This window comes from Echiichthys vipera, assembly GCF_963691815.1.
Source record: "Echiichthys vipera genome assembly, chromosome: 2".
Classification (NCBI taxonomy): domain Eukaryota; kingdom Metazoa; phylum Chordata; class Actinopteri; order Perciformes; family Trachinidae; genus Echiichthys; species Echiichthys vipera.
In genome coordinates this window covers 14,869,307-14,895,028 of record NC_139827.1, presented here as the reverse complement: position 1 = coordinate 14,895,028, position 25,722 = coordinate 14,869,307, and the positions used below count along the sequence as shown (strand labels likewise).

The 25,722-nt window shown below is 40.0% G+C and overlaps 1 protein-coding gene across 1 annotated transcript in view; it reads left to right on the top strand.

The window, feature by feature from the left end:
* The window catches only part of LOC310961368 (alpha-1,6-mannosylglycoprotein 6-beta-N-acetylglucosaminyltransferase B-like), a gene marked incomplete at its 5' end in the record, with an annotated part of 110,638 nt that overhangs the window by 41,699 nt on the left and 43,217 nt on the right, over positions 1–25,722 (top strand). Inside the window, 5 exons of the mRNA XM_083933400.1 lie at positions 3,194–3,303; positions 6,420–6,496; positions 6,865–7,044; positions 10,481–10,645; positions 17,241–17,410. Of these exons, the coding sequence (XP_083789526.1) occupies positions 3,194–3,303; positions 6,420–6,496; positions 6,865–7,044; positions 10,481–10,645; positions 17,241–17,410 (702 nt within the window). The remainder of the gene's footprint in view (positions 1–3,193; positions 3,304–6,419; positions 6,497–6,864; positions 7,045–10,480; positions 10,646–17,240; positions 17,411–25,722) is intronic.

Below are 25,722 nucleotides of genomic sequence, written 5' to 3'. Positions count from 1 at the left end.
ATAACCCAGGGAAGCCAGTCCGCACTCCAGCACTGGAGTATGCTGCTTTGTGAGACTAAGGGGAAAATAAACAACGGCACGCATGCTGTTCAAACCTAATTTTCTATACCACTGAATGTGAAAAAACAGTTAGTGTGTGTGCGTCTTCACACATTCATAAACAAGTGTTCACGTTTGTTTATATGTGGAAATAAGCGGTGGCGTGGAGTACGTGCCTTTGAGCTTGATTTTTTTTTGTGTGGTTTGTCAGCAAACAACCATACAAACCCTCATGCTGACACTTAGTCACATGCATCTCTTGCCCTGGACAGATTTCGTTGATGGGATGCTGTCAGAACTGTCCTCTTCCCTTAAGAGGATGATCTCATTAGACAAGAGAGAGGGGCAGAGAGAAATAAGGAAAGCATGAGAACACATTTTTATATCCTCTAGTTATCATTGATTTTCTTTACTGCCTCTCTCCGTCTCTCACTTTATTCTTTTCAGAGCATTCTACTTCTGCTTGGCATCCGTCTGCGGATTTCATTTTGTCGTTTCTTCTCCCCTACTTTCCTCCCGTTTTGTCTTCTCTTTGCTCTTCCTCATTTCTGTTTTGTTCCCCTCATTTGTAAAAGAGCCAACTGTCTACATTCATCAAAAGGGAGGAAGCTTCATTGCAAGTAGCACACAACAGTGGGCCATCAAATATGTATTTCCTTGTATTCTTTGATCATAATCATCGTTTAATGTTTCAGTCTATCTGTTTTGTTAGCTTCTATGTGAAGGCACAGAGGATATTTTGCTTTCTTAAGACAAAGGTCCCTGTGGTACTCTCGGTCTGTTTTCTGTGGATGGTTGATCTCCTTCTCTTTATTTTCTGCCTGCTTGTATTGCAGTTTTTACTGTATGTTTCTCTGTCTATCTTTTTTTTCTTGTCCTCTTTGGATCTCATTGTGCAGTCATCTCTGCTCCAACGCAGCCTTTCATCCGTTTCTCTGTCCTAGTCTCTACTGCTATGACTTTCCCATTCTTCTCTGTGTTCATCTCTAGGGATGAGTTCATGGATGTTTGAGGTGAGATTAGACGGTCAAGTCATATAGAGGCCAACTTGCACAGTCACAGTGCTTTCCCCAAATGAGAACTTTACAGTAACAGGGTTTACTCAGCTTAACAAGCAAAGGCTTTGTCCTTCAGGCCAAATACATAGCAAGCACTTGTGCCATGGTAGCTGTAATTCTCTACTGCTAGAGACTTTTGTGAAATGCTCAGTGTAATAATACTAATGTTTTAATATAACTTTATAGCCAAACATAATGCTCGCTCTCATTATAAGACAATATAAGGTAATAACTTTCACTAATGCGTACGCTGTATGTGCCCCACTTACACAGAATGGAAGGTAGAAATTATAATTAGTTCTCTCAGATGCTTTTATTAAGATACAGTAACTGTTTCAGGATGCTTTCACACAGTGCATGTTTGGAAAGGTTTATTTAAACTTTGGCGATTGTCTTTCCCTTTCTGGTAGGAAAATGGGATCACTTACAGGAAATGCTGGATTTGGGCTGGGCAATAATTCAAAGGACAATTTAACATCTTTCAATAGAATTGTGATGAAATCATATTTCAAAATACTGTTACCCAGAACATGCTGAAAGGATTATGTGTCAGATTTGGCATAGGAACGATCACCCAGGGAGAGCTGGAGGACATAGATGGGAGAAGAACATATGGGCTACCTTGCTTTGCTTGCTTTAACAGCGGCCCCAGACACGCATAAATGTATAAAAATGGATGGAGTATCATGCTTAACTGAAGTCTCGGGGACTGGAAAAGATTTTGCTTTCACTCTTACTTTATTTGTCTCCAGTGGGCAATTGGTTGTGCAGCAGTAAAACAGAAACACAAGATAAAAAGACACAGAACATAAACACATCATATAAATACAAAATAATGTATGTTGAATTATGAATAGCAATGTAAAATACTGAATAATATAATACAAAAATGTACATTCTTTTTTTGTATCTATTATTTTTAGACAGGAGTCTTAATCATCAAAGCTTTTTGATTTAATAAAAGAAAACTCCAGGATCCTTTAATGTATGCCTGACAAGCTAACATAGACACTGTATATTTTTTTCTGTCTATATAAAATATTTATTTATCGCAACTGAAATAACACATTTCTGCACAATGTGATGTTTTGGAAATAGCTCTTACCCCTGAAATACACATGCACTAGAGAATACTGTAACTTCTCTGTTGTAGTGAACATATTAAATGGGACGCAAACACACTTAGCAACGTTTACATGTGACACTTCCAAAGCTGTTAATGGAGCGTAGAGACTGCCTGTGACTTTGATGGCTGCCGCCTTTTCTGTTGTTTACACTTTGTAAAGCAACATACTTTCCTCACATTAGTCCATTGACTTTTAGTAAGTGAAGCAGCCTTGCATTTCATCCTGTAACCCCACCACCAACACCATCACACACACTCTCACACACACACACACACACACACACACACACACACACACACACACCTACATTATCAATAATTCTGATCATCACATTTTAATGATGTGTTTTTACCCTGCATATCTTTACCCTGCATATCATCATATTTTCTGACTTTAATGAGGATTAATACCATCTGCTGATTAAAAAATACAGAGAAACAGGAAGACACACACACACACACACACACTTACACACACACACACAATTCACACTGAAATCAAGTAATTTGAATGGACATAATGGGCACAGCGGTATGAGCATGTGTGGGTACGCAGGCCTCGGCTTTGCGTGATGTGCAATCATGCAGTCAGATGCTTTGGAAATATGCAGAACTACAATGAGCACTCAAACATGCAAACACACACAACAAACACACTCACACACATTTCACACACTTCTCATCATATGAATTGGAAGTCTCTCACCCTACAAAGGAAGTGGTATTAACAACTCAGGTCTTTTTCTATTTCACGCTCCAACCAAGTGTCTAACAATTTGCATCTCTCACTAACACTTCTACATCTGTTGCGATATAAAAAAGGAGAGAGGGAGAAGCAAAGAAGGACAGCCCGGGGGGGGGATGATAGGAGCTTGTGAAGTAGAGGTTCTACTTGATCCAGAGGTACCTCTCATTTCCACACCCCCTTATCTCCTCTTACTCTGTTTGTGTGGTGTTTTTATGTGTGCAGGTTTCAACCAGCCGGCCTGGTGGAGAGGATCCAAGCTTTAGCCCAGAATGTCTCCAACATGGCCACCAGGGTGGAGCAGATACTGCAAAACAGCATGGTGCAAGGAAGAGGTACAGTACTAATCAACATCATCATCATTGGTGCAAAATGCCTTTTACCCCCTTGTTGTATTTAACACCATGTAGACATAAGATATAATGTAGAAAGCATAACATATGAAAAAAGAAGTGACCCGTATGATCATTTTAACATACTGACGAGACTTAGAAACTTCAACGTGCTGTAGATCATCCCTAATTACAAACAGCCATGTAAAAAATAGACTGCACAATTAATCACAAGAACAATAATTAAGTTAACAGTTTTAGCTGCCAAACCATATCATCCAATCCACTCATCTCAAACTTGTGCACATTCACAATCAACATTGACAATCCCATCTGCAACCTGTCTTTTACATCACAGTGCAATTATTATTTACTGTGGACACATTTGGCCAAAGCGACTTACGGTCGATTGTGGTCAAAAAAATCAAACATACGATATAGTACATGCTGTATACTGTACAATATGGTGTGAGCGATTAACAGTACACAATACTACACTGCACCAACATTAAGTGGGTGTAAGGAGAGTGAATATAAACTGACAAACATCCCTTCAAAAAAAAAAAATATATATAAGTGATGTTCAACTTGAAGCGCACACAGCTGGACTCATGCACAGCTGTCAGCTTGTGTTGGAGATAAACTTTAATTGCTGCTGTTATACACAACAGAACAGAGGAGAATACAAAACAGATCTGCACATCACTCATGCAGAGTAACGCATACACACACACACACACACACACACACACACACACAGTTACAGAGTTACTTAAACAAGGATATCTGGCTCACAAAAATCACTTCTGATACCTTGCCAAAATACACAGGTGACAGTTTGATATTCCATAACCATAACAAAAACAATATCAAAAACAATATCCTTAAATGTTTGCATTACAGCAGTGGAGTTAAAAAGAGGTGATCAAAAACATCAAGCCAAAAATATTAAAACATTAAGATCTGAGAGTTGCTCCTGTGCTGTATGATTTCTAGCCTTTTCTAGCTTGGATAGAATCGAATAGAATTGCAAATTGATCTCCTCTGTATATCTCATAGCTTTATTGCTTCTATTCTGTTGTTTTCTTGCTCTTGCACATTTCTAATCAATACCAAGATAACACACTCATAATCACCCCCATTATGATCATTTTTCCTCCATATTCTTCCCTCTCATGTTTTCTCCTGAGGGTAATTGCCCAACTCTTTACATGAGAAAAAATTAGCATTACATTCTTCTTTTGTTTTCCCCGCTGCATCTGCAGGAACAACGGCACACGCCAAACTGAAAACACTGCTGCTTTCTCTAATCACAGATGAATTGAAACACTGCCGGCAGACTTTATTATCATATGGCTCAGTGGTAGTTTATTTATCTCGTGGTCAGGCATGTGCGAACAACGGGAGAGATAGAGAGAAAGAGGACATGATTAGAATTTCCTTCCCCTCAAGCACTAGCTTTTATTTGAAGTGTTGCATGGACAGGAGTCAAGTTTTTATGTTGCTTAAGTGGTTGCTATTGTAATCATATTTCTAAGCTGTGTGTGTGTGTGTGTGTGTGTGTGTGTGTGTGTGTGTGTGTGTGTGTGTGTGTGTGTGTGTGTGTGTGTGTGTGTGTGTGTGTGTGTGTGTGTGTGTGTGTGTGTGTGTGTGTGTGTGTGTGTGTGTGTGTGTGTGTGTGTGTGTGTGTGTGTGTGTGTGTGTGTGTGTGTGTGTGTGTGTGTGTGTGTGTGTGTGTGTGTGTGTGTGTGTGTGTGTGTGTGTGTGTGTGTGTGTGTGTGTGTGTGTGTGTGTGTGTGTGTGTGTGTGTGTGTGTGTAGTCGATGGAGAGAGGCTCCGAGGAAGACTTATGTGGAGAAATGTCTGTTTTTCATTAGGGAAATGGAAATGGACAGAATCTAGAGAGGAGGCAAATGAACAGCAGGTGAACAATATTGCCATAGCATCAAGGATAATACAATTCAATAATAGTCTCTCTCTCCGTCTCTCTTTTCTCTTTCACATCAGCAGCAGGGAAGCAGTTAACTAAGTCAGTGGAGCAATTAATGCAGTGAGCGTAGCTTAAGTGAGCAGACGTATTTGCTAGCGTAACACTAGGATGGCTGGCAGCAGCGGGAGATGGGCTGTGCTACTTTGTCAGGCCCAGTGAATAGTGTGCACTGCAGTAGAGCAGATACGGTGCAATGTTGCAAAGGGGAAACCACAGGGATTTATGGGCACTGACTGCGCATATGGCATACGCTGGAAGGGATGATGTTAATGATGATTGAGGAAGCGAATATTGCCAAAACGTCCGGAGACGACATTTGTAATGTGAGTGACACTGTAAGCTAGCGGCCCCAAGGGGTGAGCCTTTGGGTCAAACAAGTTCACGTCTGCAGAGAAGAAATAAAATCTGCATTTTTAAGAGGCTTTGACATGCACCATATGCTGCTAAATGAGCTGGTAGAGAATATTACACTGGTTGATTGCCGCTGGAATAGTTATCGATCTAGCCAACTCACTTCAGTGAACTAAGCCCGGACATATGAAGCTGTGGGTGAAGCAAAGTATTTCACTCACAAGAGTCATACATTAATTTATCCTTTAGCTTGATATTTAAAAATGGGATTGGATTCTAGTGCATCCCGCAGAGGTGGGGGACTCAAGTCACATGACACGAGTCAGTCCCTAATTTGAGGACTTGAGAGCTGCTTGATTGACTTTGACCTGGTATTTACGACTTGAGACACAGATGACTCGAAATTATATATATGTATTTTTCTAGCTATTGAGAAGTTGCATTTTGGTTGAAACTGATTGGAGGAGCCAACCTACAAGTACACAGCAGACCATCAGAGGTTGAAGGTGTAAGCAGGCTGTAACAGTTTTCGTTAACGTTGAAAAAAAACTCAACTTTTCATAACCACCTTCTTTTAATTGATTTAAATGTGGATCTTGTTGCCATAGGACTCGACTTGACTCGCTTGATTCTCAACATTCTTGGGACTTGCTTGAGACTTAAGACTTGGGTCTTGTTGGGATCTGCATGTGTGACTTACTAGCACCTCTGGCATTCAGCCTATAAAAATATGTGCATGTTGAATTACTGAAGGTAAAATTTGACTGTGTCTTTTCAGCAGTGAGAGATGGGACGTCAAGCCAATGTGAAGTACCAAGAGACCCCCGCTTTCCAGAGTGTCCTGGGAAAGTGGATGTGAGTGTCAATCTGTTCTTTTCATTTGGAATATGATGTTACATTATGTGTTATCAACCTTTTTCTTTATTGAGGGCAATGTGGTGGACCAACCAACAGGTGGTGGCACGGTTAGCAGGGGTGTCACAACCAAACTAAAGATAAAGTTTTGGATAGAAATTTAACTCGGTTTCTACTTCAAAATAAGTATCCTTTTGGTGGTGTGATTATGCATTACAGCAGAAAAAGCCTGTAAATTTTGTATTTTCTAAACTTTTTATTTTACTGGCAATTCATCTGTGTATGATCCTGGGCTTTTGGAACCACTGTTTGGTATGTAAATGTAAATTTCACTTATATACAGCATGTGCTCTCTGTATACCATCCAGTGGATGCGTGCACGTTGGACATCGGATCCTTGCTATGCCTTTTATGGTGTTGATGGTTCAGATTGCTCCTTCCTCATCTACCTGAGCGAGGTAGAGTGGTTCTGCCCCCCACTGACCTGGAGGAACCACAGCAGCCCCCCCACCCAGTATATACTGCAACCAAAGGCCCCCAGGAGACAGGTGAGAGGAGTACTCACAGTCATGCAAAAGAGACACTAGCAAAATAAAATGTTTCTATGCACAGATACACTCATAAACATACATGCAAAGTGGATGAAAGCTGACTCACCACATCACAGAATGATTTATGGTAGTCATCAAGTAGTCAGTCACATGTTCAGAGTACCAAACAAAAGAGGTAGAATAAGAGTGCTAACAGTCCTTTTGTTCAAAAGATGCTGGTCAGTAATAGAAGTCTGCCCTTGTCACTACATAATAGTTAACCTTCATCCAACCCTCTTCACTCTCTGCTAATTAAAACAGGCCTGATCCCCCTCATCATTATCCTCCACCCTCTGTTTTTCCTCAACATTGACTTTGAGGTCATGGAACAGTAAGACTTTAAGTCCTTACACAGACAAACTAATACACACTAGTGTGAGCAGTTTGCAGGGTGATATCCACAAAAACGTGCTTACACATGTAGTATCTAACTCTCTTGCTCTCTAGCTTCTTCACAGCAACACCCTTTGTGACATTCATGAAATGAGCAGTGAAAGTCTTTGCTAATTCTCTTTGCTGGCTTTTATAAAGGAAAAGAACATTTTCTGCACTAAATTTCACAGTTGACATCGACTGCTTTTTTTATCACAGGCCAATGAAATTGCCTAAACCTTAATATCAACTACTTCTACCTCACATTAGAGGCACAGTACAGGTGAAGTTGCCCTTTGGGGTAGGCCTCAGCAGTGATAATAAATGTCTTTGAATTCGGATGATCACCAAACGGAATAAGGAAAGTCTTCATGAACACTTCACACTGGCTAGAGTGTTTGGTATTGTCCCCAGTTACAGCGGCTTGTTCAGTCTTTCTGTAATTAATTTGTGGAAGCGCAGAAAAGTAAAGTAGAATACACTGCAAATGAAAACCAATATCTCCATCTTAACCTGTGACCAAAATTACTAAACCGTAGATTACAGTCTTCCTTTATCTTGCTCACAAATATTGTTGAGACATGTTTTTTTTTTCTCAGGAAAGAAATGACTTCCGTGTTAGCATTACTTAGAAAATGCATATTGTTGTAACTCTTCTTTGACAGGGTGGACTAATGCCAGACACAAAATAGTAAACCAAAAAGCAAAGTGAACACAGTTCTCTTAAAGTTTACTATCACACACAAGAAAAAAATCTACCTGCTCAAGTTATTGGCTTGTTTCTTGAAGAAGCTGTACTTTAAAAACTGAAAAAAAGTGGTCTAGAATTGCCTCCACAAGCTCTCACAGAGTATCCCTCAATGTGGAGAATGCTGAAATTTTCTTCACAGTCGCGGCTGGACCACTTCGTTCATGTTCGCTTTTTATTACTACCTACGTTATTTCTGCTAGAAGGTCAAAGGGCCCTGCACAAAGTTATTACATCCACACTCTAGCCAGTCATGTTAGCAGTTAGCATGTCAGTACAGCTGGAAATATCGTGTTCAGCAGAATCCAACACATCTCCTTCCACAGGGCAAAAGGATTGGCGTTACGCAACACTTCATCCTACTGGTTGTGGAATGGCCAAGTTATATTACGTTGTCGCTCTGTCCCCACCTTATGCATTTCATGCTACTTCCTATTGGGGACCATTTATATTTCAAAAAATATGTGATCAAATGCGTCCCAGACAACATCAGCAAGTGGTTTGGGTGATCACAAGGGTTCGTGGTAGTCGCTTGCACTTCACTTTAGAGCTGTCCGATTGTGATATGATCGCCCCAAACACATTTTAAAAACAAGTGTAAACAGGCTCTATGAGGCAGTCTTGCTTTTTTATAAAAAAAATTTTTTTAAAAGTTTAAAGGATGAGCCAGATATTGGACCAATTTCAGTTCTGACCTGATGATGGCATTAGATGAAAAGTCAGTCCCTAAAGTTCAAAAATCCAATGAATGTCAGCTTCAAATCAGGTGGTAATCCATCCAGCGGTTATCGAGACATTTCACTCTGAAACAAAAATGTCAACCTGCGGGTGACGCTAGCGGAAAAGTCATGGGATCATCAGAGTAAGTCAGTTTATCTTCTGAGCACCATAGATATCTGCAAAAAAATTCACAGGAATCCATCCAGCGGTTGTTGAGATATTTCAGTGGTTAAACTACTCACACCGCCATCCCTAGGGCAGGGGCAGATCTAGGATTATGGGAGATCTGAGGCTTAGCCCAGAGGGAGGAAAGACGTATGTGCAAAGTTCTGGGTTGTTTTTTGTTTGTTGCTGATACAGAAAATAGGTGTTAAAACTGATCATAAGCATTATATTCAAATAAAAATGATCTTGCAGTGCATGTAATCCAGATTGACATCTCATAAACTTCAAAACCGAAAAACAAATGAACAAGAAGTTCATTTATACATATACTCAACTAAACTCCTTCTCATCTTGTGTCAAGTCATTTTTACTTCACTGTCCACTCCTTTCCTTCCCAGCATTAGATTGATATCTCAGTTTTCTCAGTTTCTCTTCAAGAGATGATACTGAGTTTAGAGCAGAGTCTTGTAGGCCTACTGAAGATATCAAACTAATGCTGGAAAGGAAAGGAGTGGACAGTGAAGCAAAAATGACTTGACACAAGATGAGACAGAGTTTAGAAGAACGGAGTGAAGAACAGAGCATTAAAGACAGCAGAGGTGCCAGCCAGCATCAAATGTAAAAGAATACAATTAATAATTATTAATAATTATTATTAAATCTTGTTTGTTGCACTGCAAGATCATTTTTATTTGAATATAATGCTTATAATCAGTTGGACTCCTTTTTTGTTTCATATTTTCTTTTTTCAGCGGATGCAACACACTATGAAAAGTTTTAAAAAAAAGACTTTATCAGTCCGTAACTTGTCACACATCGAGTGCTAATCTAAAAATTCACAGACCTGTAACATCTGTTCCGGCATTGGCGTTTCTGGTGGGTCGTTACGCTGCTGCTGAGAAACTTTTATGTGTAACTACGTCCATCTGACAGATCGGACAGATCCCAATTTTAAACTCGCGGAATCAACACAGGAAACAGAATCAGAGAGGAGGACACACTTCTTCTCAGCTGGGCAGGTTATGAACAAGGGTTATTTTCCGCTGCTGCTGCCTCTATGTTGAGACTCCGGTACTGCAGGAAGACTACACTTCAGACTCTGATGCAGTCAGAGGAGGGAGACTGACATAAACCATGTTGAGCTTTTTTCCTACTACTGTAAACATTCCGGGCTTTGGCAAAATCCTCCGGGGCTTGAGCCCAAGTAGCCATGCCCTAACCCTGCCCCTACCCTAGAGTTACACCAGCAGCATAGCTAAAAGCTTGAGATTAACTCCCATATTGCTGGTGCAAAATTTAAAATGACTGTGGTTCTCTTTCTGTCCGATTTGCACATTCTCACACTTTTTCCTCTTTCCAACTCTCCTTTTACTTTCAATCAATTCCCAGGCTGCCTTCCGCACAGACCTCTCTGTGCTGCTGGACCAGGTCGGGGCAGGGAAGGAGTCCCTCAGCTTCATGAAGCGGCGAATCCGTCGGCTCGCACAGCAGTGGGCCACGGCAGCCAACCACCTGGATGCCAAACTGGAGCAACGATGGAGGGACCAGAAGAAGGTGAGAGAAGTCGAGGAAGAAAACAAAAGGGGTGATTGATTATTGAAAATGTTTGTTTGATGCTAAATGCTTTATAATGGGGTTTTTTAATATGGCTGAATGCCAAGTGCGAAAGATTTTTCAGTAACAAAGAGATCAAGAGCTTAAATGGTGAGAATGAGAAAGTGAGAGTGAGAAAATGTTTCATAATACACTACAATGCACCACAGTGGTAGTCTATTTAAAAAAAAGGCACTGTAGAAGGGAGAAGGTAACTTTACAGATAGACATGAACACATACAGTGCAGTATAAAGTACCAGATAATCTGATCTATTAATACTGTAAAATGGAGGATTTAAGGTAAGCTAAAAGCATTTTGATTCATTCAAAGATCCGAGGCACAGAAAAATCTGTTTTCGACTCAAGAGGTTGGGCATATAAAATCTTTTTTAGATGCTGGTTGAGGGTTCTCAGTTTGAATGACGTAGGGAAAAAAATGATAGGGAAGGGTGTGACAGGTTCTCATCCATCGCTGCAGTCTGCATTCTGTAATTGGCTTGTAACTGTCTTTATGTATCCGTTCAAATATAGTTCTCAAAGTTACAAGGGATTATTGTGAGAGAAAGGAAAAAAAGATGCAAAGATAGATGAGAGAGAGAAGAAATGAAAGGCAGAAAGGAGATGACAAATGATGATTATGAATGATTTAGGTGATGATGAAATGCCAAGCATGTGTCAGTGCCAGAGGGAGAAGAATAAGATGAGAAAAGAAGGGCACGAGGGGGATGGATGGTAGTGGGGAAGGTATTGTAGAATATGGATTAGGGAAGGATGGATGGATGGAGGTGGAGAGGAGAACAGGAAACAAAAAAACGATAGGCCGAAGTGTCTTTGGTTGTTGGCTATTTCATTAAAAATTGTTCAAAAATATAAAACCAAGGGTGTATTTTAAAGGCTTACTTTTCCGATTGTAAACAGCGGAATTTTGTCCATTGAACTCTGGATGCCTTGAAACTTTTTTTGCTGCATGTAACCTATCACTACACCAGGTTTCAGGTTTGTCGAGCCTCCCTAATTATTAGATTTCTTACCCTGCTTGGTCCCGTATTGTAAAAACTTAGATTCTATGAGATTTTTTATAATTAAGCAGGTCAAGGTTCTGCACAAATACTGTGAAAGTAAAAAAAATGCTTAATCCACAGAGAAATGCACACAGCCTATATCAGAAACTATGTCTTTAAACGAGCTGTCAGGACTTCCATGCGGTTGTGATGTCACAATTATACAATATAGGTACAAAGTACAAATAACGCTGAAGAGATGCTTATTGGGGAGAGAAAAAATGAAAATGCTGAGCATTTAGAGCATACTGTGCTTTTTCAGGAGGGGGTCTTAAAGAGCCAGGCACTAAGACAGAGGATGGATACTAAAGCAATATTAAAGTATGTAAACATGTTCTAATAGAAACCCAGACTACAAGTATGAACCTGAAAATGAGCACAATCTGGGACCTTTAAGAAAATAATGATAAATGAATGAGTTAATGTAAGAAGGAAGCATCTTCTCCCCAAAATGTCTCTCTCTGCCCCCATCTCTTTCTAAAATAAGTTAACAAGGGTGGCAATAGTCCTCTGTCACTGAGATTGATGTTCTCCTTTCTTGGAGTGCACTGAGGGGATTGGTTATCCTCTCTCATGGCTCCTTGGCTGCTTGAACACCCTATATGCCTTACGACGTGCTGCAGCTATCTGAACAGCAGATGTCCAGGTGTTTGGAAGAGTTAGCCATGGCTGTCAAAAGCAGTGTATTACAATAATTAGAAATGGAAATAATAATGTATGCGTGCACGACTGCTAATTTGACATCATTGCAATAAAATCCAAAGGCAGTGTCAAGTATTTTATTTGAAAATTGAATCTCAATTTGTAGCAGTCAAGAGCACCATTTTAGACTTTTACCATCCCCCATGCAGGGAGATTCATTTTCATTTAAACCCTAAAATAAACGCTCACTTCAACATCTAGAAGGAGAACACAGTTTGAGCTTAATTAACTCTGGCCTCGGGAAAAAAAACATTGTCTGATGTGAATTGACTACAGTTTTGCACTCACCTAACCTTTGTCTTTGACAAAATCCCTCGCTTCCAATAGCAACTTTAGCATTCTGCTTGAGTGTGCAATCTTTGCAAGTCCAATGAGGCTCTGTTTATTCAGTTCTGTTTCCTTGTTTGCCTTTCTCTTTGATTGTAAGCATAGTGGATGTTTACTCCGAGAAGAATAAATTAGCACAGAAGAGAGGAAAGTGTACAGGGAGAAATGATCGAGAGGGAGAGAAAAAGCTAAATGATTCTTTTGAACTCTCAGTGGCAGACGCAAGGATAGGAAACAGAGAGGTGTGTGTGCATGAAAGTGACTGTGGAAACTTCGTGAAATCAAATTCGGAAGTCAAGTCATTCAGTCAAATATATTTGAGAGATAGCCGTTGAGTGATTTAGTATGCAGGGTGCTGCGCTGATTGAAGACGAAGCCTGCCTTAAAAATTGTAGGAAGTCTCTTTTATTTTGTGATTAATCTGCCTATTTCCTCAGTGATTGTGGAGCTCTGAAAGAATACAATCCACTTTGTGCTGCACTTCACTTTGAAAGCAGTTACACATTCGAGAGAATTCACCTTTTTTTTTTAAGTGCCGTTATCAAACTCAATCAAAAGCCTGGGTCAACCCATTCATCCATTATGACGTAGCTGATGGATTATTTTGTGTAAAGCAAATTGCTGTTCTATTTTTTCCTAGACATCACAGGAGACATTCAGCTAAGCTATGGCATAATGGAGAGGCTTTTAAGAGACAATATTACAGATTCAAGGACACTGACCTCACCCTGTTAACCTGCTACAGCTTCCCGTCTGGAGTTAGTTTAAGTGTCTCACCAAGTGACTCTGTGCCTACTTGGTGTGTGTTGAGCATGCACAATTAGTCTGTATGTCAGCATATGCCACACTGTTAATTTCCCTTCTCCCTGTGTATGCCTTCTTCAGAGTTGATTGACCTCTGACTGATGACGTGCAGACAGTGTAGGAGACTAATGGGATATGGAATATAAAGCAGGGAGTGATGAGGGGGGAGTAGTGGGGGATAAGAAAAAGTCAGACTGAGGAGGAAAGAGCAGGGGGTAGGTAGGAGCAGTTTAAAGGAATGTGACAACAAGGAAGAAAGACGTGAGGAGATAAATAAAGAGGGGAAAGTAAGTCTGTAGAAGCGTAACAGAATGATGACAGAGAAGGTGAAATTAAGGGTAGAGTAGTGCTGTTTGGCAGTACCAGCTTGTGTTGCCCCCCGTGGCCTTCCATCGGACAGCTGTGAGCAACCTTCATCAGGGCCACAGTGCACAGGGTCACACACACACTTACACATGCATTCATGGGAAGTCTTGCGCTAACAGATGCTTAGACAAGCATTAGCATTCCTCTGTCGTTAGCCAGTTAGTGATGAGCGGAGCAGAGCAATGAAGTGGTACCACATTCTTGAGAGCCACTTCTACTGTCATATGAACGCACCAAGGACTTTCCAAAGATTCATCTTAGACATACTGTAGTTCATTAAACATTCATAACATAAGCACATGAAAGACAATATATTTCCTTATTTCACAGTTTACCTCAGTTAAATAAAAAAGAGCTTACAGAATAGGGACAATGTTGTGAAAAGACCTGCAAGAGTGGTGGCGTGTGAACACGCACCGGCAGATGGGTCGTTTTAAAGGTGAGTGATAGATTTGAGCATGAGAGCAATTTTCTCATACCTCTCTGTCTGTCTCAGTGGGTTTGGCGGGTCTCTGTGCTCAATCCCCACGGGACGTTAACAGTAGAAAGTAGCTTCAGATCCTTCTAAGAATCCCCCGAGCACAGGGCGAATAAGTGAGCATCCAAACCACACACAAGTTCACTGATGTATGTCAGTGTGAAACAAATGCAGGCAAACAATCAAAAACAAACAAAAATTCAAAATCCGTCAGCACACTCTCAGGCACACACCATCTGGGAGTGCAATAAGTCCACTGTATAAAGAGCTCCACTCTCTGGTGTGTGATCAGATTCCTGAGGGAGGCAGCTGGCCGTGATACGAGTTTATGAGGATGTACAGCTTTAGCTTCAGAGCTACTCCCTCTTTTGTCGTCATTCCATTGCATGGCTTTTCCAACCCGTACATCATTATTTTCAAGTGAGTGCTCAGGTAAATATGCAAGATTGTGTTGCCAGCGAGAGTGTGTGCATGGTGATCTGCACGGTAAAAGACAGTGCGAACCCACCCACACTAGATTCTCTCTCCACTCTGTTCTAGCTATTGATTGCTATTCTGTGATATAAAGGTTACTTCTCCAGTGCTGCTCTGATATGTGTCATTGAACTCCACTCTAATTCGGTTCCCGTACAGAGGAATTAACATTTGCAAATGGAGATAAATACTAGCTATTACAGAGAAAGTGAAATACCCCCTCTGCGGTCTAGATCATTGGTGCAAGGTTCCAGGTTTTGTAAAGCACTTTCAGCTCTCTCCCTCTGAACTTTTCATTTGTGTGTGGATTCCACTTCCAGTACACTGTTATTCAGCTCTGCAGCCACTGTGTGATATTTCTCATATTTACCAGTGTTACTGTGCTGCTGCCAGTATGTGAAATTTGCCTACTCGTATCTCCATTTTTGTATGGTTGCCAGTGTTTGTGTGATACACTCTCACCAGCACCATTCCCACCGCCAAGCCAAGAGAGTGAATAGTATTGGCACCATGAATTCTCACTCTTGCCATCTGCCACCCAAACTGCAATTAAATTTCACTTATCTTTTTTATGAAGCAGAAGTTAATAGAGCAGGCTTATTAAATCAGGGGATTTTTCACGCTAGCTGGAATCTCACTGGAGCTTGACTTGCTGCATGCACATCATTGTCCAATGTTTTACACACATTTTGTACATGTCAACTTTAGTGGAATGACTTTAACAATTGTATTATATATATATGATAACAATCAACCCTGCACTCTATATGATTTTTTTATGATTATATAAAAATATTAATAAACAGATATCCAGTGTTCTTTGTCTTTCTGTTATTCAGACATAATCTTCTCCAAGATCATTAATGTGCAATATTTACGAGCACTATGTGCGTTTGTTTGTTGTGGGCTTGTGCCTGTGTTGACTCCTTCAGTAACCTTCAAGCATTAGTGCATTGTGGCTAATGTGGCATGATGGAGAGGGGAAGAAAGTAATACTGTACGAGAGTTCACTGCGGCTCGTTTCTAAAAAGCTCTTGGAAGCTTTTACTCATTACCTCTACAGCTTAAAGCCATGAAGGTACAACCATAGGACGCACATGCACTTACATAAAAGCATAGAGAGAGACACATAGTAAGCATTTGCTGTCAAAAGTTTCTGGCAAACTCCACACATTTTGCCTTAAACTCATTATGTTGCATGGAGTTGTTGATGCTGCGTTAACTAATCAGGATTACTCCGCAGAGCAGCGTTTGGACATGGCTGTGTCTAATCCGCTGTGAAAAGGCAACATGTTGCTCATTTCTCGGTGGGCTGCACTAATTACGCAGTAGCTAGGTGGACATGCATGACAGCACTGTAGCCTGTAAGTATAATAGTCCAACATATAAACTGTGATCATTCCCTCACATGTGTTAAATGATATTTTATAAAAAAAAGGATTTTCCCATCGGGCGCCTAGGAATTAGTTACAGTAGTTATCTGTATGTAGACATACGCTGCATATGAAATGAGAAATGTGCGTGATGTTCCAACGGAGCACTAGGGGATAAATCATTTGGGATTTCTAAGAATTACTTTTCCATAATTTCCTTTGGAAGGGTCTGAAATGCTAACGATTCTAATCCTCAAACTCATTAAAACAGTGCACCCTGCAGAAGCTTAATTATCAAGGAGCTTAACTTCATACAACACAGTATGCACAAATCTATAAATGATATGATATAAATCACATTAAATTAGATGTAGTTTATGACATTGGGCATTTTGTCTTTATAAGTTATAAGTGATAGAGGTACATTATGGTACATCATAACGAGGACTGGATGCGTTCAGGCTTACTGACTAACAGGGAAAATATGCTTTTTAGATATTTATGCTTCTTTGAGTTCAGAGTACAATGATACAATACAAGTGTGAAATACTTTGCAGCAGGACAGCATTAATAATTATTAAATTATAACGGGCAAACTTTTGTTAAATAATTTATGAAATATAGACAAAGAAATATGTGTGGGCATTTTTTTCTGTTGAACTTGACATTGCTGGAGCACATAAAGGAATAATTTCAGTTTAGGTCATCATTTGGGTAATAAAAACACTGATCCCACTATGAAGTAAGCCGTATTTTTTGCTTTTTTTGAGAAAACTGCCTACCCCAGCTTTAAGTCTTGTTAGTTAGAGACCACTTATGATTATGAAGTAGTCATTAACAGCCTCAACAAGCTTCTGCACCTATGATATTTTTTAATGTCCATATTCTTTTCAAATGGAGTTTTTGTTATCGAGTTTCTCCAAAGACTTTTATTAACTCTCTGCCACAATTTGTCCCTGTCCTCCTTCAGATCCTGGTCCATGTGGGTTTCCTAACAGAGGAGTCCGGAGACGTCTTCAGCCCCAAAGTGCTGAAGGGGGGTCCTCTGGGAGAGATGGTCCAGTGGGCTGACATCCTCACTGCCCTCCATGTTTTGGGACATAACCTAAAGATCTCCATGTCTGTCAAGGAGCTGCAAGGGTGAGTTACTGTACCCTAAAGCTACCAAATGCCATGCTGTATGTTGTTTTTGAGCAGCTGATGATAATGCATATGTTAATCTCATTTCTCATGTATCCAATCAACCAGTGTTTTCTTCTGAATCTGAATTGGCATTAAAAGAATCCAGTAGGTGACATTACGTGTACAGGGATTATTCAGACAAGGAAATGCTTGCACACCCACATACTGTATTTAACATATTTAAGTGAGCATTGTGCTCCAAAAACACCCCATTCTCACTTAAGATTATTTATGAGTGCTCTAAGGTCCTGTTGATTTATTTGTTGCTGTATTGATCCTATACTGACGCACTCCACAGCTTCCTGTCAGTGGGACTGCGTTGGTGTGTGTCATTTTATGCCCTGTGTCAGCGCGCCTGCATGCTTCTGCTGACGGATACAGCTATAGAGCCAACACGCGCGCACACACACACAGACGGGTGGCTGAATGTAAATCAACCCTGTTGGGAGAGATCCCTCAGGCTTGTTCTGTCCAGTCTATGCAATATCTACTTCATGGCTGAGCCTGAATAAATCACACAGGTTGTCAGGATCCTGAGAAGATGGCTTGCTTATGTTGAACAGTAGAATTATGAATAGGTATGAGTTTGAGAAGGCAACTGAATCACACTTTAAATGGGTAACATCTTTGTTCAGCCTTGATTGCCCAATAGTCTTTGCCGTTCTGCAGTTGTTGATAAATGTGATGACACAGATATAGGGTAGATCAATATAATGATGTCTATAGAAACCCTGCTGCACACTTGCACTGTGCACCGCCTGCAACAACTCTCACAAATCACAGAAAAGGTATGTAATGACCCCTGCCTTTGGCAGTCATTTTGTAGAGACATAACACCTCTGAAGGGAGCAAGAGGGAGTATGAAAATCTAGAGGAATTTTATTTTTAAAAATGAGTTTGGAGATGGAAAAAATAAAATCATCCACAACGCTGAGCTCAGTTGCCAGACTTGAAATTGATGGCAGGATGATTTTTACTGCATGCGTGTCACTATAGTGTCTCGGGAAACCACATTTTAAAATCTGTCTTTCTCATAACCCGGGCCGCAATGTGTTTTAGGCAACTGTGAAGTGCAATCTAACATACCAGCATGAAGAATTATTTTGTGCACCTCGCCCACATAGAGTGGCATTGGAAGGAAAAAAATTGGATTACTTGAGAGAGCAGTCTAATCTTTTTTCAAACTGCATTCAGATCCTAATTCCTTAAAAAACACTGGTTAGAGAAATGGCACATCAACTTTGCCTCATGTGGTCAATCTTTCCGCATGGTTTGCTGCAGTAAAGTGGAACAGAGAAGGGTTATGCAGTGTGTCCAATCGTTCTTTGTTGTTGTTTTTTGTTCTCACACCTTTCATTTCGGTGTTATGGTTGAACTATGTGCTAATGCAGTTTAGCTGTCATGGAGTTGCATAAATCATATTCCCACTAAATCTGTGATGCCTTTATTGATCTTTGGCTAATGTTTAGAAAACCTTACAGCCAACTTGTTTTACATTATAATGTACATTCTATACTATACTATAAAGCAGAGGTGTCTAGAGTGGGTTCAAAACTGTGTCAAGGGAGGCTCATTGAATGGAAGTGAAAATATATTCTATTAGTTATAGCGCTCAACAGTGTGGTCCCCGAAATGAAAATCCTCTTTATAAAAGGATTTTCTGAAACGTCAATGGAGTAAATTAATGGGGAAAATAATTTCCGGAACTGGAGCTTTTCAAAAAGTGGGCGGTCACTGTTGAGCTCATGTACATGAGCTATCAAAAGAAGATCAATTGCCTCAACAGTAATTTCCTACTTTCCCAGAGTCCCAAACTAATAAATGCCTGAGGGCAGACTTTTTAAAAATGAATGAGGTGTAGTTTGAAATTATGTCAAACGGCAGTATAAGGCTATCTTGGCTCAATTGTTAAGCATCTAAGGGATAAGAGAACATAATCATGATCCCATAGGCATCCAAGAACTGAGGGAAACAGCAAGTAAACTATTGAAGTGGCACCTCTTTTCAAGTTTTATCTGAGGAGAGGTCCACAGTCTCAGACTTCGAAACCCTCTCTCCTAAAGGATTGGTTCAGTTAAACCGTCAGTGACAAATCAATTCTGAACAGACAGATGCTGCTAAAAGTACAATATAATGTTTTAACTATTAGTGGCATACAGATCCGTACTTCTTTGTAATTAAAGCAGTCTCTCTGCACAGAAAATCTACAGCATTTGTATGTTGTTTCACTGCGAATGCAATTGTTTTTTTTCATTAAAAAACAAGAAAGAAAGAAGCAATAGTGACACCTTGAATAGCTCACTATCATTATTCAACAAAAATGTCACTCAAATAAAAAATGACAGATGTGTTTTTAAGTCCGAGTTTTGCATGCTGGTGTGAAGGATGTGAAGGGGCATACTGACGGGTAAACAATGTCCTGTTACATTGTGTTAGGTTATGATTGCAGTGTGACTTCAAATATGTACACTGCAGTCTATTTCGAATCAGATTTCTTACTATACTGTTTTTGTCTATTATTACATTCCAGAATTTTCTCTCACATGTTCCTAGTATTGTCCATTTTTATGATCTTACTGCACTTTTTCCATTGTTTATCCTGTCCTAAATAATGTGCAAGAGTACTCACAAGGACACACAGAGATGTAGCCAGACACACAGATAAAAAAAAAAATTGCCAACTAAAACAAACAGACAAATGGTCTGACAATCTGGATAGGCAGGCCGACTGAGACAAATAGAAAACAAGGCACACAAACAACAATTGAGAGGCTGCTTAGTGGAAGTTGAGTCCAAAAACAGATATAGAGACATTTCTTTGCTTTTCTTTGGACAACACTGACCATTATTGGAACAAAACTGAACAAAAAGTGTGTGTGTGTGTGTGTGTGTGTGTGTGTGTGTGTGTGTGTGTGTGTGTGTGTGTGTGGGTGTGTGTGTGTGTGTGTGTGTGTGTGTGTGTGTGTGTGTGTGTGTGTGTGTGTGTGTGTGTGTGTGTGTGTGTGTGTGTGTGTGTGTGTGTGTGTGTGTGTGTGTGTGTGTGTGTGTGTGTGTGTGTGTGTGTGTGTGTGTGTGTGTGTGTGTGTGTGTGTGTGTGTGTGTGTGTGTGTGTGTGTGTGTGTGTGTGACATTGTTCTTATGGCCTCATCTGAGAGTTGTAGTTGGCTGAGGAGGAAGCAGAAGGTAGCTATAATTGGCCACTGAGGGGATGAATTGGCCTTAGGTTTGTGTCACTGTATATAACATACACCCTGATTTGTGGTCTTCAGTTAGTAGTTCAATCAGGTGGCTGGACTTTATTCACTAGAGATGCATGATCGAAGCCCACAGAGATTCACTAACATACTGCTGCCCACACCCAATGGCTAGGAGTGAAAATAAACCAAAATATATGGACAAAACAACTTCCATTGATTTAACTTGAGATGCAATATCCTTTGAATTCTAATCAGTTTTCAAACGCTCTCTGTATTAAAGTGAGTGTGTTGTGCTGTGGCTTGGAAGTCATAATGTTATAGGAAATATATAATCACATACAATCTCTCTTTTCTGTGACATATTTCAGTCTCCAGGCTCACTGTGCAGGTGGATGGACTGATGAGAACATTTCACTGGAGAAGCAAGTAGGGGAGACTTGGGCGGAGAGGGGAGAGCAGCACAAGTGCTGAGTTGGCATCATTGGAGTTTGGGCTGGGACTTGTGTTATTCAAATATGCATAAAATGGCTTTTTGCATTGGATTATTTTTTGACGACTCCCTGATAAATGCATCTTGCACTGTCTTTCTTTTCTGCACAAAGCAGACACTTTTCTTGCACCACCCACTTACGTGCTCACACACAACAGCACACAAACCTGAATTAATTCAATAGAGGTTTTTGCATGTCTCCATCTTTGCTGAGTGTGCATTCTTCGCAATGTGGGCCAACTGAGCAGCTTGATGGAAATGAAGCTAAAATGTGGTGCCAATTAGATTGGTAAGGCACCTGAGATGTATTAGTGTGAGAAGGAGAAAAGACAGGACTCTGCCTGCTCTACATTATAGACTCCAGGGTGCAGATCACTGAAAGCTGCTGCAGTCAATGTGAAGGTAGGTGGTCAGCACCTTTGTGTCTGATCCTGTCACTACTGTAAAGAGACATATAGAAAGTTCAGTAATCCTGAAAGATAAAAGAATCTGGCAAAAGATAGGAAGATATGGCCTTTTGTAATGTAGCACACACTGGGCATGCCATGTGGACCGCAGAAGTAGTCACTGTATTGAAAAATGTTTTATTTTTCGATTTTTGTTTGTCACATTCTTATTTCTCCACAGAACAGTCCAAAGCTTAACCGAAGGGTAAGTGAAGGGTCGAACGCAAGATCTATTTTAATGCTAGATTCTGTTTCGTTTGTTAATTCTCATAAGTTACTGTTATTATATATTGTATATGTGTTAACTTCATAGGATTATTAATAACAAGCAATATTCTGTGTTAGCATTTTTGGCCAAGAACATCGGAAAATACATGTTTGTCTTTATACATATTTCTCAGGCTCACTATTTTTCCAAGTGGAATGTGTCCCGGTTACCGATTTAGAATCCAACTGAAGTTAATACTCTCTTCTGGTTCTCTCTGTGACTCACTCTTTCTGTCTCGTGCACTCCCTCTTCATCTCTTGAGTTGTCAAGGCCCACAATCTCATCCCAACTGCAGGTAATGTCTCAGTTGCCATGGAGATTAGCCTTTTGGGGTTGGAGGTGGAAAGAGAGTTACAGCCAATCAACCCCTCCAATACAGTTAACGAAAGAGAAACAGTAAGGAATCCAAAAGCATCGAGTATATTTTGTTCCTGAGATGTGCTGACAGTGAGTGCAAGGTGTTTTTTAGTCCTGGCGTTGTTACGAGAAAAACGGAAATATGCATATTTGTGTCGTTTTTAAGGTAAAGGTTTTTTGCTGTATCTCCTGCAATATTACAAAATAGTACAATATATGATGCAATATGATACTATAATACTTTATTGTCAGATCAAGTCTAAACTTTTTCTTGCATCCCCACAGCTCCAATTGCAACATCAACAAACACAAAACTCAAAACACATAAGACAAAAAACATGGGTACATAGATTTAACATTACAGTCACGGAGAAGATACATTCAAGACCCCTTTTGATCTGGGATTAAGCTCCGTAATTAGTTTTAGGATTGACTGGTGCACAATGGTGCTTTAGTCTAACCTTATTAAAATTGTGATACCCTGAACCTCCATTGTGATGATAGAAATGTGTTTCCATTGTTCAGGACATGGTTTGGATCAGACAATATTGTTGGACAGCCTTACTGTGTTATTGTGGCAGGCTCAGTTTCTCAAGGGGTTGACCTACAGTCTTTTTGATTTTCACTTGGTGAAATAATTTTGACTTTGAAGTGGCGGTCAAGTAGAAAAAAAAGAGAACTTGACTACTCATCCCAAAAGCAGTGGAGAAAACAAATGCTTTATTTTATGCTTTTCCAGACGGATTCAATGTCTTTGGTCTTTCTAGGATAGAAGGTGGTCTATCATCACAACTAAGTATTTAAATAAAAACACCTGCTTGATTGTGCCATTATGGATAACGTATGTCTACATTTATTCATATGTATCACACACAACACATTTTTATGCATTTTCTATTTCATACCTGCTTTCACAACTCTTCAAATCACATGAAAGCATGTGTACAGCAGTAAAGACTACAAGAGTCGGTGGACTGCGCAAAAACATCACAATAGATTTTCAATCATAGTTTGCACTGCTCATGCACATGCCTAGCTGAACTTATTCTTCTATTATTTTTCCTCAAAGTCTATAAGTCCGTTTCAGACCATTTCTCAATTTGTCCATCGGTCTTTGAACCCAACAGCTTACTTTTATTAGTTAATGCTGCTGTTTGGCAATAATGTGGCTTTATGCTGCTGTTACGAGTTGCAATCATAATGCAATGAATGGTGCTATTATTGAGAATTACTGCTAAAGTTAATGCTGCTGTTTTCTTATAATTTGTTTCACCAAAAAAGATGACAATGTGTCTAAAGGTAATGGTTAAATTTTCTGTAGTGGTCAAGATCAATGTTTACAGCTCTTTTAGTAATGGTTAACAGTTGCTATAAAGGCCATCTGTTCACAAATCTTTTGCACTTCAAGTTTAATCCGTGCCACAAAAGGTTTTTATGTGCCTTTGTACATTGCCAGCTATGTTCCCTGTTCTTTTCAGTTATTCTAGTTCTGCTTCCTCAGACGTATCCTCCTGTCCTCTATTTTTGTCAGTCAAACTATCAAAGTCAACCATTCATATAACAAAAGAAATCTCAATCAGTGTCTTTTGTTCAGTGTGTTTTCTCATAAGTCTTTTCTACTCCATTCTCACACCACCACAAGAATATCCAGCCGTCCTGTGTACATAGGTATGTTGGTGAGTGAGGTTTGACGTTTATAGCTTTTGGACTGGTCAGCAAATTTAAAAGTTTAGCCTATTGTGTCTAGTTGTAAAGCAGGACAACAGTGGGTGTTGCTTTTAGGCACATAGAAGTAGCCTCACGAGATCATTCCTGATCTTGCAAGCTCCATTGTATTTTACTTGCAGATCAGTCTGGTAACCTGTGGCAGAGAAAATTTGGAGACGTTTTCCAAGCGACCAAACCAATCAGCGTTGGTTTTTAAGGCAGGCCGTAGTGTGACGCAGCGAGAAGTGACTGTTCAATGTAAACAACATGGCGGCATCCGCGGATAAATTGAGTGCAGCTATCGAGCAAGCCGTTCACTAATGCTTTATTCTCTTGGATCCTTCTGTTGGCACCTGAAATTGTGCCTTTTATCCATAAATTTGTGTTACACAAATGGCAAATATCCTTTACGGACATGTTGTTTACTTTCTGAGCTTTGCCTGTACGCTCTGTTAGTATGTCATGAGCTTTTTTGATCTGATTGGTTGATTTGGTCTGTCTATCACCAACATAAGTGGTGATAGACGGATGATCTATCCAATCAGCAACCAGTATTTCCGGCCCTTCCCAAAAGATCTCCAACTGAGAGTTCCCTGGCGGAGTCAGTTTCACATTGAGCAGGCTGTCCTCATTCACTGTTCATACATACATCTACGAGAAGTAATGCACATGTAATCCACATATCAAGCCCCACACTGACCAGAGCAAAGAAGAAAATCAGGCCACATAGTTTAAGAGCACCAAAATCCATATAGGTAGGAAATTGGGTCAGTGGATGGGTCCCAAAACACCTTTCACCCAGTGGATCAATGTTTGTGTACTTATTTTAACCCAAACCACAAACGTTTTATGCCTCCGCACAGGTGATAGCTGTGGCCAAAAGCATTATGTTTTCAAGTTGTCAGTCTGTCCCTATGTCCATACGTCCATAAGTCTGTCTCAATCTTGTGAATGCAATATCTCAGGAACCCCTGCAGGTATTTTCTACAAACGTGACCCAAGTGTCCACTTTGACCAAAAGGTCAAAGGTCAACTAAACTGTGACAACATAATATTACTTTTCATTATTCAATGCCGTAACTCAGGAACAGAAGGGGAGAGATTTGGTTGGATACTGAAGTGATGACACTAATCTTGAAACTGTGGTGATTGTAAAGATCTTCTGTGCTGCCGAGTTGAAGATGTGTGAAGCATTGATGTTTCAACAAAAATGTATTCATACCTTTAATTACCTATAATTAAATTCCACTTTATTTATTATGTAAGTCTGGACAGTTTAGATGTACTTACAACTTGACTGTTGTATCGGTTGAGTAGAGCGTCTACAGATATCTTCGTCTTTCTTGTGTTAAAGGGAGCATTTTACAGGAAGAGAAAGGCTCCATGTTCTTGTGAATCCATTAATGTGCATGTACTACTATAGCAGTGACTGTGTGCTGTAAAGGAACCAAAGCTAGTTTGCATCATAAGCTCATTGCTCTAAGTCTAGTGATTTGGCCCAGAAATGGCTTGCATAACCCAAGAGATTAATGCAAAAAGAGCTATCCACTAGAGGTTACGTAATGCCTTATAAAACTGGATTGGTCTTCAGATTCTCTCAGTTGCATACTTGTTTTTCTCAGTTTTTTGCTCTCTCTCTCATTCTCTCTCTCTCTCGTGCTTGCTTTCAGCTCTCCTTATGGCCACTTCACATTCATTTAATTTGTTCCTTCCTTCTTTTTGCTGTGTTCTTAGTATATCCAGTTGCTTCTGGTTACAATTTCCTCTCTCCCTTTATCTGGTTGTCAGCATTGGTGAAATTATTG